The following is a 13,946-nucleotide window of genomic DNA, read 5'->3' as shown; positions in this document are numbered from 1 at the left end:
TTGCAATACTGCTAAGAGATAATGGAAATTTTTGGCATATTGACTACTTTGGTCAGTGTGCCTGTTCAGATTAATATTTGATATGAATTTTCCAGGATCAATATTTAAATTGAAATTACTACTCATAATAGTTAAACTAACTGGTGTATTTCGTCATGTAAAATGCAAATCAGTGGTTCTTTCTGAATCACTGCAGAACATTTGGTAACAAAGTACTGGATGTGACAAATTTTAATTAAGCTTTTTTTTTTTACTGTTTCTTCAGCAGACACACAATTTCTTCAGATTCTGCAGCATTCATCAACATTTTCTTTCTCAGATGAAAGTATTCTTTAATTGCTTTCCACACTGCTGCTGAATTACTTGTTCAAGAGTTAGCAACTGATTGCTAACGTGCTTCATAAAGTGATGGTCTGGTAATCTATTTGCTTCTGAATTTCCTGGAAATGTTCCCAATACAAAGGTGTCAATCAATGAAGTAGTTGTTTAATGAAACCATTCAATGTTAAGCAACACTATCCAATTCTTCCGGTCCTTTTTGGACAAAACACTGTGAATCCCAAAGCTTTGTAAAAAGGACTCCAAGGTGTTCTAATGTAAATAAATCACTTACCTAAAATATTTTTAATTTTTTTGTTCAAGAGCTGAATCTAATTTTATCCCCATTAGGACCATAACTGTCAACTGTAAGAAATGTAGAGAGAAGCAAGTCGCTGTTACTGATAGCTATAAAAATATATTCTTTTAAGTCCCCAGCTAAAAACTCTTATTGGCCCATGTAAAAAATTCTCCAAATGATGTGATACTACAGTTTCTTTGGTTTTCAGATCAGTGTCTTATATTTTGTATTTCTTTTTTGTTAGCACTATTAGTTGTCTGCAACATGTAGTATGAGAACCTAACTTCTGATAAAAGGTGCCCAGTGCATCATTAACTTTCATAGGATTAAGTGAAAATCCTATCAGAACTGCTTTTGGCCTAGGAATCATTGCTTTTAAAAAAAATTCTCAATTTCAATATATGAATCTAAAGACATGACTTTCATCACCTAAATAAGTTCAGCTATGCGAGTTGCATCCTGAACACTGTGGGTATGCACAGTTCCAGTTCTACTGCAACCACCAGAATTCCCAGAATGTTTTGCATTTTGTTCTCTGCACCACACAAATGAAGCTGAAGATCACCTAACTTAATCCTACTATTGTTTTTGTAGTTTTCTGTATCATGCTGCTTTATATTAAAAAATCCATTAGTAACATTAGCAGGTCTTGTGCAGACAACACAAAACAGTTCATTGTCATTCTTCTCAATGATGAAATAAGAATTCCACTACTGTCTCTTTTATTTAGCCATTTGCTTGAAAAACTGCATTTTGCCCATACTGAAAGTTCAGTAAATCTTGAAAGGAGACGGTAACAGTTGAATTATACAGAGCTTTATAACCAATGTTGAAATTTTGAATCCAGAAATGGGAAGATACAGCATCACATTAGGTTCAAAAAAATTTAGAATTCAGACTGTCTAACTAAGCAACAAAAAACTATTCAAAAAATCCTAAAACAATTTTGGCCACTAAATAAAAATGTCCTTTGCAGAAATTTTACAGAAGGCCATAAAGCCTCTTAAATAAACTGTTCACCAGGCTCTTTCAGCTCCTGATAAAAAGGCTGACTTCACTAGTCAACTTTTGAGCTATATCCCAAATTTGATATTTTCAGAATGATCTTTTGGGAGTTTCAACCTGCTGTGGTAGGGGGATAGCTTCTGTGGCATGCCAGAGAAGTTATTGTCTAATAATGATAGTCTGATGTGATCACTGATCAGAGGATTAATATTTCACTGAGCATTTTGTGTACTGCAACAGATGAGCAGTTTAGCAGTATGAAGGACCATATAAAGGTTAGAAATTGCAATTTAAATAATACATTCTACACACCAACAGCAGTTTTTTTTTTCATTTCCTTTACAGAAGCTTATAAAAAACAATTTTAATAGTATTTATTGCAGTACTATGTACAGTTCACATGCTCTCAACTACAAATAATGCCATATCAGCTAACAGAAAATCACTCATTTGATAAGCAAAATGTTTCAAGCAACCAACAAACAACTAAAATCTGGAAATTGCCAACTACTGTGGATCCTACAGCTTCCATATTTTAAAAAATGTTTAGACCAGAAAACAAAATTTTTTCTTAATGATGACACCAAAAACAATATTTTTCTTTCTCTTTCCTAATTTTTTTCTCAAATATGCTATGGCATTTTCAGGCCATTCTCAAATAATCACATCTCTGATAGTAAACTAATCTCGGGTGACTGGAGCCCCACCCCAGAGTTATTTCAGGCTGTTCTGCCTGAAATATGTAAATCAACCAATGAACACACTTGTATAAATATAATACATTACAAACTGTACAAACTGGATTACCATAACAACTGGTACACTTTGGTTTGAGTAGTCAATGCACTAAAAATTCCCAAGAGCCATAATACAATTAAAATTTCTGAGATGTATTGCAATTCAATCACTTCTTTTTGTTTGCTTAAAAATTACTACAATTTTTCTGCTAGGCACATTTAATTTTTTTTCATTAATTTCAGGCAAAAAACATTTTATAACGTTATGACATGAATGACAGCACTGTGTTTTAAATGCAGTGTCTGAAATTGTAGACAGAGCAGAGATTTTTCTTGAAAATAATATTAAGCCCTTTAAAATCTCTAAGAGACAAAAGATATAACAAAAAATAAAGCATCGTAGGATTTCATGAGGACAATTCAATGAAGTTGAAATCGAATAAACTTGGAATGCATTACAACATCGGGTGTTCAATCAGAAAGAACATCCTGCTTCCTCAAAAGACTGATGCCAATAAATCAGTGCTAACATTTGATCTTATGTCCAACTCAGAGACAAATACCATTATCCATGGTTCTACCTAAGTTTCTAATATCTTTGTAAATTGCATAGCATCACCTTAACAGATGAATCCACTATGCACTTAAAAATCTGAGACACTGATAGGACAACTGTTCGGAAATTTACTGAACTTCACATCAGTCAGTAAGTGACCTCTTTAGTAAACAAAATGAACTGTACGAATAATGTATTTTGTCTATATCAACAACCAATTAGCATATGGAAGAAAAACTACTTATGTGGTAAAGTTGGGCACATTACCACATAAGGCATATTCATTTATGGGGAACATTCTGATCCCTTAAAAGACCATTGCCAAGAATTCTGTGTTAAGGACTAGTCTTATGTCCAACTTATTTTTCAAGTATGTGAATTTTTTTTTATGTGAATACAAGGAAGAAAAAAGCAAATGAGCAAAAAAGGTTGTCAAAGGCTTTCCCACACTGGGTGTGGGAAAGTCTTAGACAACCCAGTTGATGTGGATGAATTGAACAGATACTTTGCATCTGTCTTTACTGAAGAAAGACCATTCATACTGAGAAGAGGCTGTGTAAACAAAGCTGAGTTATATAAAATTAATGATTTTGAAATTACAGATAATTGTTTATTAGAAAAACTTTCGAGCATAAAGGCAAAATAAGGCTCCTGGTGTTGATTCCATATACCCAGTAATTTGAGGGAGGCTGCCAGGGAGTATACGGAACCACTGAAGTTAATTATGAGAGCATTTTTGGAACCAGGAGAGATTACTTTGGATTGGAGAAGTGCCAACATATCACCAATACATAAAGGTGGTTGTTGTTATTTGGTTTTTAGGAGCATTAGCAACTAAGGCCATATTGCTCCGGGATATGCGGTGGTCATTCCCTGACCTTTCCGCGTCCTTCGTATTTGGTGGTGACGGGCTCGAACCCCGGTCTAATCAAGAAGCGTGTGCTACGCACTGCTGCTCCTTCCCACCTGGCTACGGAGGCGCCAATACATAAAGGAGGTTCTAAGATGTTGTTATTATTTGGTTTTTAGGAGCATTAGCAACTAAGGCCATATTGCTCCAGGGATATGCGGTGGTCATTCCCTGACCTTTCCGCATCCTCCATATTTGGTGGTCACAGGCTCGAACCCCAGTCTAATCAAGAAGCATGTGCTACACACTGCTGCTCCTGCCCACCTGGCTACGGAGGCGCCAAGGTTCTAAGAGCGAAGTTGGTAACTACAGACCAGTTAGTCTGACTTCACTGGTAGGGAAAATCTTAGAAACAATGTTTAAGAGTGCAATCCAGGACATTTAGATAGATATGGCATTCTGAATAACACACAAAATGGTTTTGTTAATGGAAAATCGTTTAACTAACTTAGTAAGCTATTTTGGCACAGTTACTCATGAGCTGGATGTAGAGAACCATTTCAACAGTTTATGTGGATTTTAGCAAGGCATTTGATTCAGCCCCTCATGAGAGGTTATTGTATAAGCTGGAACATGTTGGAATTACTGGAAAAATTATAAGTTGGATTGCTGGGTGGCTGCAGAGCAGAAGGCAGAGGGTTGGGATTAACAGATATTCTTCAAATTTGTGTAAAGTCAGAAGTGAAATCCCCCAAAGATTTGTACACTATGTAAAGTAGTTAATGATCAGTACCAAGCAGCACTCCTTCAGGATGACTTTAACAGGCTGCTAGAATAGTCAGAAAAGTGGCAGCTATGTTTTAATGCAGCAAAATGGTCTTATACTTAGGGAATAGCAATCCCAAAATAAATTATATACTTGGTGGGGTTAAATTCAAAAACAGTAGAGGAAGAAAGGGACCTGGGAGTTATAATAAGGGCAGATATGAAGTTTTCTGAGCAGTGTAAACAAGCAGCCAAGAAAGCTCACAGTGCCCCATTGATGATTTATCAAACGTTTTCCTGTAGAGATCATTGTCCCACTGTACAAGGGAATTGTAAGAACACATTTGGAATACTGTGTTCAAGTATGGAGATTTCATCTAAAAAAAGGCATTGAGCTCCTTGAAAAGATCCAAAGATGGGCAACTCGCATGGTGAGATCGGCAAAATAGCAACCATATGAGGAAAGATTCTGAATACGTGGGCTAGAGCTTGGCAACCAGGCACCTCGTGGGTGACCTGATTGAGGTTTATAAGGCTCTGAGAGGGAAGGGGGTAGTAAAATGAATGAATTTTCACTGTTATAGAGAATTCCAGAACTCAGGGGCATAAATTCTAATTACAGGGGAAGAAGTTCAGACTAGATTGTAGGAAGTTTTCTTTTAACCAGTGGGTCGTTGATTGCTCGAACAGGTTACCTTTAGGTAGTTGAGGCAACAGTTTGAATAAATTCAAAGGTCCACTAGACAGTTACCTATGTGAGATGGGAAGAAAATAATTTATATTTTCTTATGTACTGATGCCCCCCGGCCAGCGCAGCAAAACTGTGGCTTCCTTGCACTATATGGCTGTTGTTGTTATTTGGTTTTTAGGAGCATTAGCAACTAAGGCCATATTGCTCCAAGAATACGCGGTGGTCATTCCCTGACCTTTCCGCATCCTCTGTATTTGGTGGTGACGGGCTCGAACCCCGGTCTAATCAAGAAGCGTGTGCTACGCACTGCTGCTCCTTCCCACCTGGCTACAGAGGCGCCGCACTATATGGCTGTTACTATTATGTCTGACTTTTGAATCTGGTATGCATTTAAAAATCTGAAACACAGTTAATAGAGTTGTTTCGAAGCTTACTAGTTTCTCATCCATACACCTCTTGGCTGTTCACTATGACGACAAAATTCATTATTCATATAGTGCAGCTTACATTTGCAAATAGAGGCTACCTGCTGACTGGTGAGGAGTCACTAAAAACTTCGAAACAGCTGCCCTGGTGGTGTCTCAGATTTTTAAATGCATATTGGATTTACTTGTTCGGGTAATACTATACAATTTAAAAAGATATTAGCAACTTAGGCAGAGCTGTGGCTGATGATATTTGATCATAAGTCGGACACAAGATCAAGCCTTAGCTTGATCTTATGTTCAAATTGAAAAGGTATTGATCTTTTCAAAAAGCAGAATGTTCTCCATGATATGCCAGCTTCATGTAATAATGTAATGTAATATAATAATGCCAGCTTCATGACTTTTCTAGCTGTTAGCTTCATTTCAGAATGCTGTACCATAATGATGTTTTTGTTCAGAGTAAATATATCAGAAAATATTCTACATATATTATTGCTTCCCAAAAATTTCTGCCCTTATTCCAGGAACTTATTTTTCCTAGATGTCTAACAGTCTGAAAACTATGGTAAATATGGATTAAAGTGGTAAAAATAATTAGCTTTTATGAAAAACTCTTTATTTAAAAAAAAATAAATAAATATATTACTAACGAAAAACACTGAAAGGCAGAGATGTTTTTATGGATTACATTAAAAACAGTGAAAGAATGATGCAAAAATTACAATTACCCCCAAATTAATAACAATAAAATGTTTCCACCCAGAGAGCAAGTGAATGAAGAACCAAGTGACACCAAAAAGAGCAACGAAAACCGCAATATCTAGGCAATAAAATAAAATTCCTGAGGTTTATATCATAACTAAACATTGCTACTTTAGAACACATTAGAAAAATATTTTTCATTTGAAACTGAAACTACAAGAAATGCACAGAATTGTAGATATTATACTCACCTCTCCCTTCCTTTTGTATTTCGAGAAGGTGAAGGTGAATGACTTTGATGTCCATCAACCTTTTTGACATCTGGCCTGTCTGGTTCCTTTTCTTCTTCATCACTGCTGCTCTTAGATGGTGGTGGCCTAGGTGATAACTCTCTAAGTAAAAGAGAATTAAAAATTAAATTTTATTAAAAACTTGATTCTGCATTAAAAGATTATGGAAATATCTAAAATGATGACAGTTCAAAAGCTGAAATATTTTGCAATGTATTCTTGCTTTTTTTTTTTTTAAATTTATTCAATAATGAATAGGTTAGTTTTAATTTCTAATTTATACTTCAATGACAGATAAAGTGAAAACTCTCTCAAGTGGACACCACTTGGTCAGAAGAAAATGTCCATTGTACACAGGTGCATGCTTTCTAGAAGTCAATATAACCAGCTTCAACAATTCGGAAAAATGAAATTCACTGTAACGGGTTGCTTACACAGGACTTTTGCTCCCCCCTCCAATTATCATTGTACATTTATGTTTCAATTAATTAACCTTTAGTAAGCCACATCCCTAACTGTTAGTAAAAAATAAAATTGCCCTGCCACAAACAGTAAAAAATCTCCTTAAAAACTTACCCGACAATCAAGTAACTGAAAGGAAAATTTTAATCAGTATCCCAGGAACATACAAACAAACTTCAATAAAATCTTTGTATATAGCTATTTACACAAATTCCATTTCTCACTGCTGAGTGAAAGTGATGATGGGAAAACTGGCATTGTTCAGTCAAAAGGCAGTTATTTGATTTTTTTTTTTTTTTTTTTTTTTTTTTGGAAGAAAGATAATACAGCTGTATTTCCACCCCCACCCCCCTTTTAATGTAACACAACTGAATCAAATTTTGGAAATGGCATCTCTTATTTGATAATTTTATTGCCTTAGTTATGTGATGCACTCCAGAATAACTGCACACAGTCTGTGCCAGCAGTGATTGTATTAATAACGTATTGTGCAGGCTACTCCATGAGTAATCCATAGCTATCACAGATCAAATTAGGACCACTATTACTGTAATGACATTGACCTTAATTTGCCTTCATGGTAAATGCTCAGTGACCTACAAAAATGTATAATATGCCACCAGTAGCAAAGTTTTGACTTTCAAAAAGCTGGGCAATCAAGCAGTTGTAACCAGGAGGAACACAACAGATTTTTGGAGCAAAACAGGAAGATTTTTACAGAAAGCAGGAATCTGTTACAAAAAGCAAGATTTTTGGAAAATACAGGAAGTTTCTACTTTTCTATAAATTAAATTTCACTCAAACATACACATATTAGCCACAGGACTGTTTAAAAATATATTACACAATCAAACATTAACTTATCTAGGATTTTTCTTTCTGTGGATTTTTTTCTTTGGATTATCTGTTAGACATCAACTAATTTATAATTTCTCCAAGAAAGGTATTTTTGCAGACTTTGCACCTATTCATAAATGCCGATTCAATTTTTGTTTTATATATATATATATATTAATTTTTTTTTTTTTTTTTTTAACAATGGCACTGATATTCAGACCTGGCTGTCAACAGTATTTCCAAAGCTTCACCAGAAAAAGATCTGAATAATTTTTTTATTTTTTTTTTATTATTTTTTTTATCCCTCCATTTTCGTTAAATATTCTCTGACAGCATTGCTGTGAGAAATTATTAAAATGCCAAGAATGACTTCAGATAATTTGATATATTTCATGCTTTCTTGTGTACCTGTCAGTTCCCTGACCAAGAATCAATGTACGTCAATTCTTTTACCTTTCATAATAGTGTCTAGTAAGTTCTCACTCTAAAACTCATAGAACGGATGCTGCAAATATCTATTACTTCACCTACTATTTTGCTTTTATCTTTAAAGACACCAAAAATTACTGGAAACTTGTCTGCGAAAAATTACAAATTTGAAAATGAAACACTGCGAACTGATGAAATTTGTGCTACCTCAGCATTTTTCAATGGTAACTTGTGCCCCATGTAGTCAATGCACTGAACAAAAAGAACAGAATCGTCTCCTTTTGTTTTAGGCTCTCTACAACCTTAGCAGTAGAAATATCTATGAATAATTATTCTTCTGGTTTAGTCTGCATATGGTAATCAATTTCCAAAATGGAAGTGGAAGATTTAAAACTGTTAATATAATAAATCTGCATATAACATTGTTCAATATCTAAGAGTAATGATCTCATTAGAAGAATGTGAGGCACAGAATTGAAGAGCGATGTTTGGGTTTTAAAATGTTCTTATAACATTTAAAAGAAACAAGTAATCACTTTATTCAAGCCAGAAGAGAGGAACATGAACCAACTTTCTGCACGAGTAAGGATAACATGTCTAGAATTATCAGCTCACTTGCTATGTTTAGGATTACTTTTACAGAAGCTCTTTTTCTTGGTGAGTTCATTAATTTGTCTTCTTTTAAAACTTCTTTTAATGAAATGGATTTAGATATGAAGCAATGGCACTTACTAGTGATCGCTTGTTGTAATTTGCAATTTGGTAAACTGAAAAGTGCCCACATGACTTTTCTCACTTTTAACTTCTTTAAATAAACTTGTCAAAGGTTGACATTATCCTACCAGTCTAGTTACACATTTAACCAAAGCCAGCCAATGTGTATACACATGCTTCAAAATATTTTTTTTACTTCAGCTGAAATTGTCTAAATATATCTTTCCTTTTAGCACTTCTGATAGTAGTAAATTCCCGTCAAATGTTCATCCACTTTCACAGCAAGACATGTAGCTCCCTTTTTCAGCACACAAAATGAGAAAGACAGCCAGTTACTACCAAGTGCTCCATATCCTCATTTAATACCCTTTCTGTTCACCATAGCAGATTCATTATCACCACTAAGTGCTAGACCAGTGGTTTGACCTTTTTTTTTTTAATAATGACACCTTTAAGTAATTTATTTTATGGCACCCCTACTCAATTTTCTGCCTGTTAGATGTGATTCTCTCTCTCTCTCAATATTTTAAAAAATTGTTTTTTGGTTAGTTATTATAATAATATAATTATAAGGATGTACCTTTTTATAATGAAATAAATACTTAAATTTTAAAAAAATATAGGTTTAAAGACTAAATCCAAATTATGTAGCACCCCTGGAGTGTTACTGTGGCACACTAGGGTGTTGTGGCACCCCGGTTGAAAACCACTGTTCATCATCTGAAACCACCATGGTTTCAGAAGATGCCCATGTTGTGCCCTGCCAATACTGGCACTAAGAACAAGCTGCTTTCAATTTAACAATTCGAAATACATTTCTGAACAATGCACCTGAATGTTCAGCACAACTCAGAAGAAAATTATTTTCTGTGACAAAAGCAAACAAACATTCAATATGTATGACAGCACTGTCATTATGAAATGCTATACAATGCAGCAACTGGAATGTAGACTGGCACTAGAAAAAAATGCAATGATCATGAAGCAACTTGAATGACTGGTGGAAGGCTGGCTGTGACTGGTATACTGTTCAATATTTTCATCACAGCTCTTTGAATGGTGTAGACATCAAAATAACAGCCTTTCAATAGCTATACAGTAAACCCCCGCTACTCGCAGTATCTGTATTTGCGGTTTCGCGTATTCGCGGTCACTGATTTAATAAAAAATGAAACCTAAAAAAATGTGAATTTTAAAGTGCCGTGAACATTTTCCGCCATAACAAAACATGGGCATGGCTAAAATTATCTTTCCCGGTCAAAACAGCGCTCAGTGGTTGGGAGGAGAGGGGTGACAAAATCGTGAACATGGATGTTTCTCGCTAATCCATGTTCAGTATGTGTTATGCGCTTGTCATGGAAGGTTTCGTCGTTTGCTTTATAAATTAATATGCTTACAAAAGTGATAAATCTACTGTTTTGCAGTGTAAAACAGACTTTTTCGAGCGCGTTACGTGTTAACGGAAGAAAGTGACTTTATTGTGGACAAGTTCTTTCTAACCCGTACAAAAATATGGCTACGAATAACAAGGGAAATGTGAAAAGATCAAAGAAGGTGATGACATTAACGAATAAAACTGAGTTATTAGACAAATTTTCAAATGGTAAAAGTGTCTCCTCAGTGGCAAACAGTATAAAATCAATGAGTAAATAGTACGATCAATCAAAAAATCGGAAGAAAAATCCACCGTAGTGTCCGTGAAAATGCATTAATTGCTTCAAAAATTTGCTCTGTAACTTGTGATGTTAAATTAGAAAAAATGGAAAGAGCTTTAAATCTGTGGAAGAAGACCGAACTCATAATAAAATTCCGTTAAGTTCACTCATCATTCGTGAAAAGGCAAAACTCCTTTATCAACACTTTAGCGAAACTGGTGATAGCACTGGCGGGATAAGTTTTTTAGCTAGTAAAGGTGCTGTTTTGAAAGATTTGTTTGAAATTTCTAATAAATATTACATTTAATATTAAATTGTTTCTTATTTTCATTTCGATGCCATATGCTTGCATTTCACTATGTAATGTCCATCTACATAGTCATATTATGTACATATAATACATACATAGACAAAATTTTAGACTAGTTTTTCTTATATATTTCATACTTTGGAACGGAACCACTTTATTACTAAGGGAACCATAACTCAGTATTCACGTTTTCGGTATTCGGGGCATTTCTCAGGAACGTAACCCCCGCGAATAGCGGGGGTTTACTGTATAGCGAAAATTTCAACTTCTGGGGTCTTGGAGCAAATTACCAAAGGGAAAAAAAAAAAAAAAAAAAGTGTTATCGAGTTCACAGTACGATATTTTCACGATACCTTTGTTTTTTTTTTTTTTTTTTTTTGTTTTTTTTATATAAACCCCAAACACGAGCGGTATTAGAACCTATAGTACTCAGTACCGTGCTTAGGCTGGAGGTTGAGAAGACAAAAGAAGATATTTGTTGACATTGGACTTGAACTTCTGTAGACTGTAATTTTCAGGAATTGCGTATGACGGAAGGTTGTTCCAGAAAACAGCAGTTGAATGAATAAACGAGGAAGATGAAAAAGTTGGTTCTTTGAGTTTGAAGTTGGACAGTAAATGGATGTTGGCTGGTGGCTGCACGTGTTCGGACTGTTTTGAAAGAGAGAGCGGGAATTCAGAAGAACAGTGCTCATGGAAATATCTATAGAAGAGGCATGCAGCAGAAACAGTACGTCTATGAGACAGCGAGTGGAGAGACTTTGTTAGAGATGAATCATTAATTAACCTAACTGCCCTCTTCTGAATGGAATCAAGAAGCCTGAGAAAGGTTTTGGGGGCACCACCCCAGATGTGGGAACAATATTCCATGGTAGGGCGGTTTTGCGATTTATACAGATTGAGCAGCTGTTTGGAAGAAAAGTAAAGCTGAGAGCGAAAGAGAAAACCAAGTTTTTTAGATGCAGAGGAAGCAATATTTGTAATGTGCTTGTGCCAAGAGAGATTAGAAGTCAGGGTAATCCCCAAAAGAGATATCATTTTGCCTAGAAATCTGAGTGTCACTAAAGATAAGCACAGGAGCAGAAGAATCCTTTTTGCGATATATAGGAAAAGACTAAGTTTTAGAAGGGTTGAAATCAACTAAGTTGTCTTTGCCCCACTGGAGAATTACGTGAAGATCAGCATTTAAGGAATTGGTAGCAGATTTCGAGAAGTTGAAGCTGATTGAGCAGGACAAGGTTTCTTAAAATGGAAATTGGAATGCAATGTGCTATCATCGGCAAAACTATGGATAGGATTTCCAGTCAATGGAAGAAGGTCATTGATATACAAGAGGAAAAGAGTTGGGGAAAGAACTGAACCTTGGGGAACACCGGCATTAGTGGAGAAGTTAGAAGACAGAGAGCCATCTACCATCACCCTCAGTGAGCGATCGAGAGAAAACTGGATAACCAATTACAAAAAACAGTTGGCAAACCATAAGATGGAAGCTTGTTTAGAAGACCTTTATGCCAAACACGATCGAAAGCCTTTGAGATGTCAAGAGCAACTACTTGTGTTTCACCGAACCTTTCCATTGAATTAGTCCATAAATGGGTAACATAAGCCAGAATATCAACCAGTGGATCGACACTGACGGAAGGTTTCTAGGAAGTTTAAGAGTTGGCACTTAATTGATTTCTCCATTATTTTAGAAAGAGTAGAAGTAATTGCAATGGGATGATAACTGGATGGGAGGGATTTGTCACCCTTTTTAGGAACTGGCTGGAAATAAGCAAATTTCCAAGCAGAAGGAAAAGCACCTTTGGAATAAGAAAGTGAAAAAAGGTGGGAAAGAATAGGAGTCAGTCCAGGAGCACACGTTTTGAGAACAAGTAGAGAAATACCATTGGGACTTGGAGCTTTCTTAGCAACAAGATTCATCAAAATCCTTCTGACATCCTTTTGACAGAAGACCACAGGAGGCATTGAATGGAGCGTGTTGGGAATGGTGGGAGGTGTTTTACCAAGATCATTAATAATACATGAGTTGGAAGAAAAATGGGATGCTAGCAGGTCGGCTTTATCCTTGGCTGAAGTGACGAACAGAGCCATCTAGTTTGGACAGAGGTGGGCAAAAGTTGTGGCCAATAGTTTTGGCAAGAGACCAGAATGCTCTGCTACCATTAGGACAAGAAGCAAGTTTTCTACTCTTAGCCTGTTCAAAATCTAGTTTGGACTGATTAATAACTGCTTTACAATTGTTGAGAGCTTTGGTGTTGGCAGAAAATGAAACTGAAGAATTAGAAACAAGCCAATTACGATATACAACATTCTTCTCCTGAATAGCCTTAGCACACTTATTGGAAAACCAAGGTTTAGATAAAGGACGAGATTTTAAAGTTGAGTTTGGGATAAAGGATTTCATTCCTACAAGAATAATTTCACTGACTCGATCTGAGCAAACGTTGACATCAGAACTTTTGAAACAGTGATCCGACCAAGGAAAAGAAGAAAATAACTCTAACAGGTCATCCCATTTTGCATTCTTGTAATGCCAAACAACACGAGGTTGGGAATAGCCATGAGATAAAGGCTCCATTGGAGAAGAGACAATCACCAAGTTGTGATCTGAAGTGCCTAAAGGACCTCTTCACTTCAACCGTGTACTTAGAAGGGTTGTTTGTGAGAAAAATATCAAGCGTGTTGGCTGTATGATTAGGATTGTCCAGTATTCTTGTAGGTAAATGAACAATCTGTGCAAGGTCATTGGTAATTGCAAAAGCCTCAGCATCTCGACCAGCTGGGTCAGTGTGGCTAGAAAACAGAAGCCAGCTGGAGTTGTGAACATTAAAATCACCAAGGAAAATTACCTCACTGTTAGGAAAGTTGGACTGGAGAAAGTCAAGTTGCAAAG

At 35.8% G+C, this 13,946-nt stretch overlaps 1 protein-coding gene across 8 annotated transcripts in view; it reads right to left on the bottom strand.

Moving 5' to 3' along the window:
- Positions 1-13,946, bottom strand: part of LOC150081336 (uncharacterized) — a 290,310-nt gene that overhangs the window by 144,411 nt on the left and 131,953 nt on the right. For all 8 annotated transcript variants that reach the window (XM_090379683.1, XM_090379684.1, XM_090379685.1 and 5 more), the window contains one exon: positions 6,605-6,745. In XM_090379683.1, the coding sequence (XP_090235809.1) occupies positions 6,605-6,745 (141 nt within the window). The remainder of the gene's footprint in view (positions 1-6,604; positions 6,746-13,946) is intronic.

This window comes from Mastigoproctus giganteus, chromosome 8 (assembly GCF_048544385.1).
Source record: "Mastigoproctus giganteus isolate SK-2022 chromosome 8, ASM4854438v1, whole genome shotgun sequence".
Lineage (NCBI taxonomy): Eukaryota > Metazoa > Arthropoda > Arachnida > Uropygi > Thelyphonidae > Mastigoproctus > Mastigoproctus giganteus.
Note: the sequence above shows the minus strand (reverse complement) of the source record. Positions and strands in the feature narration are given on the sequence as shown.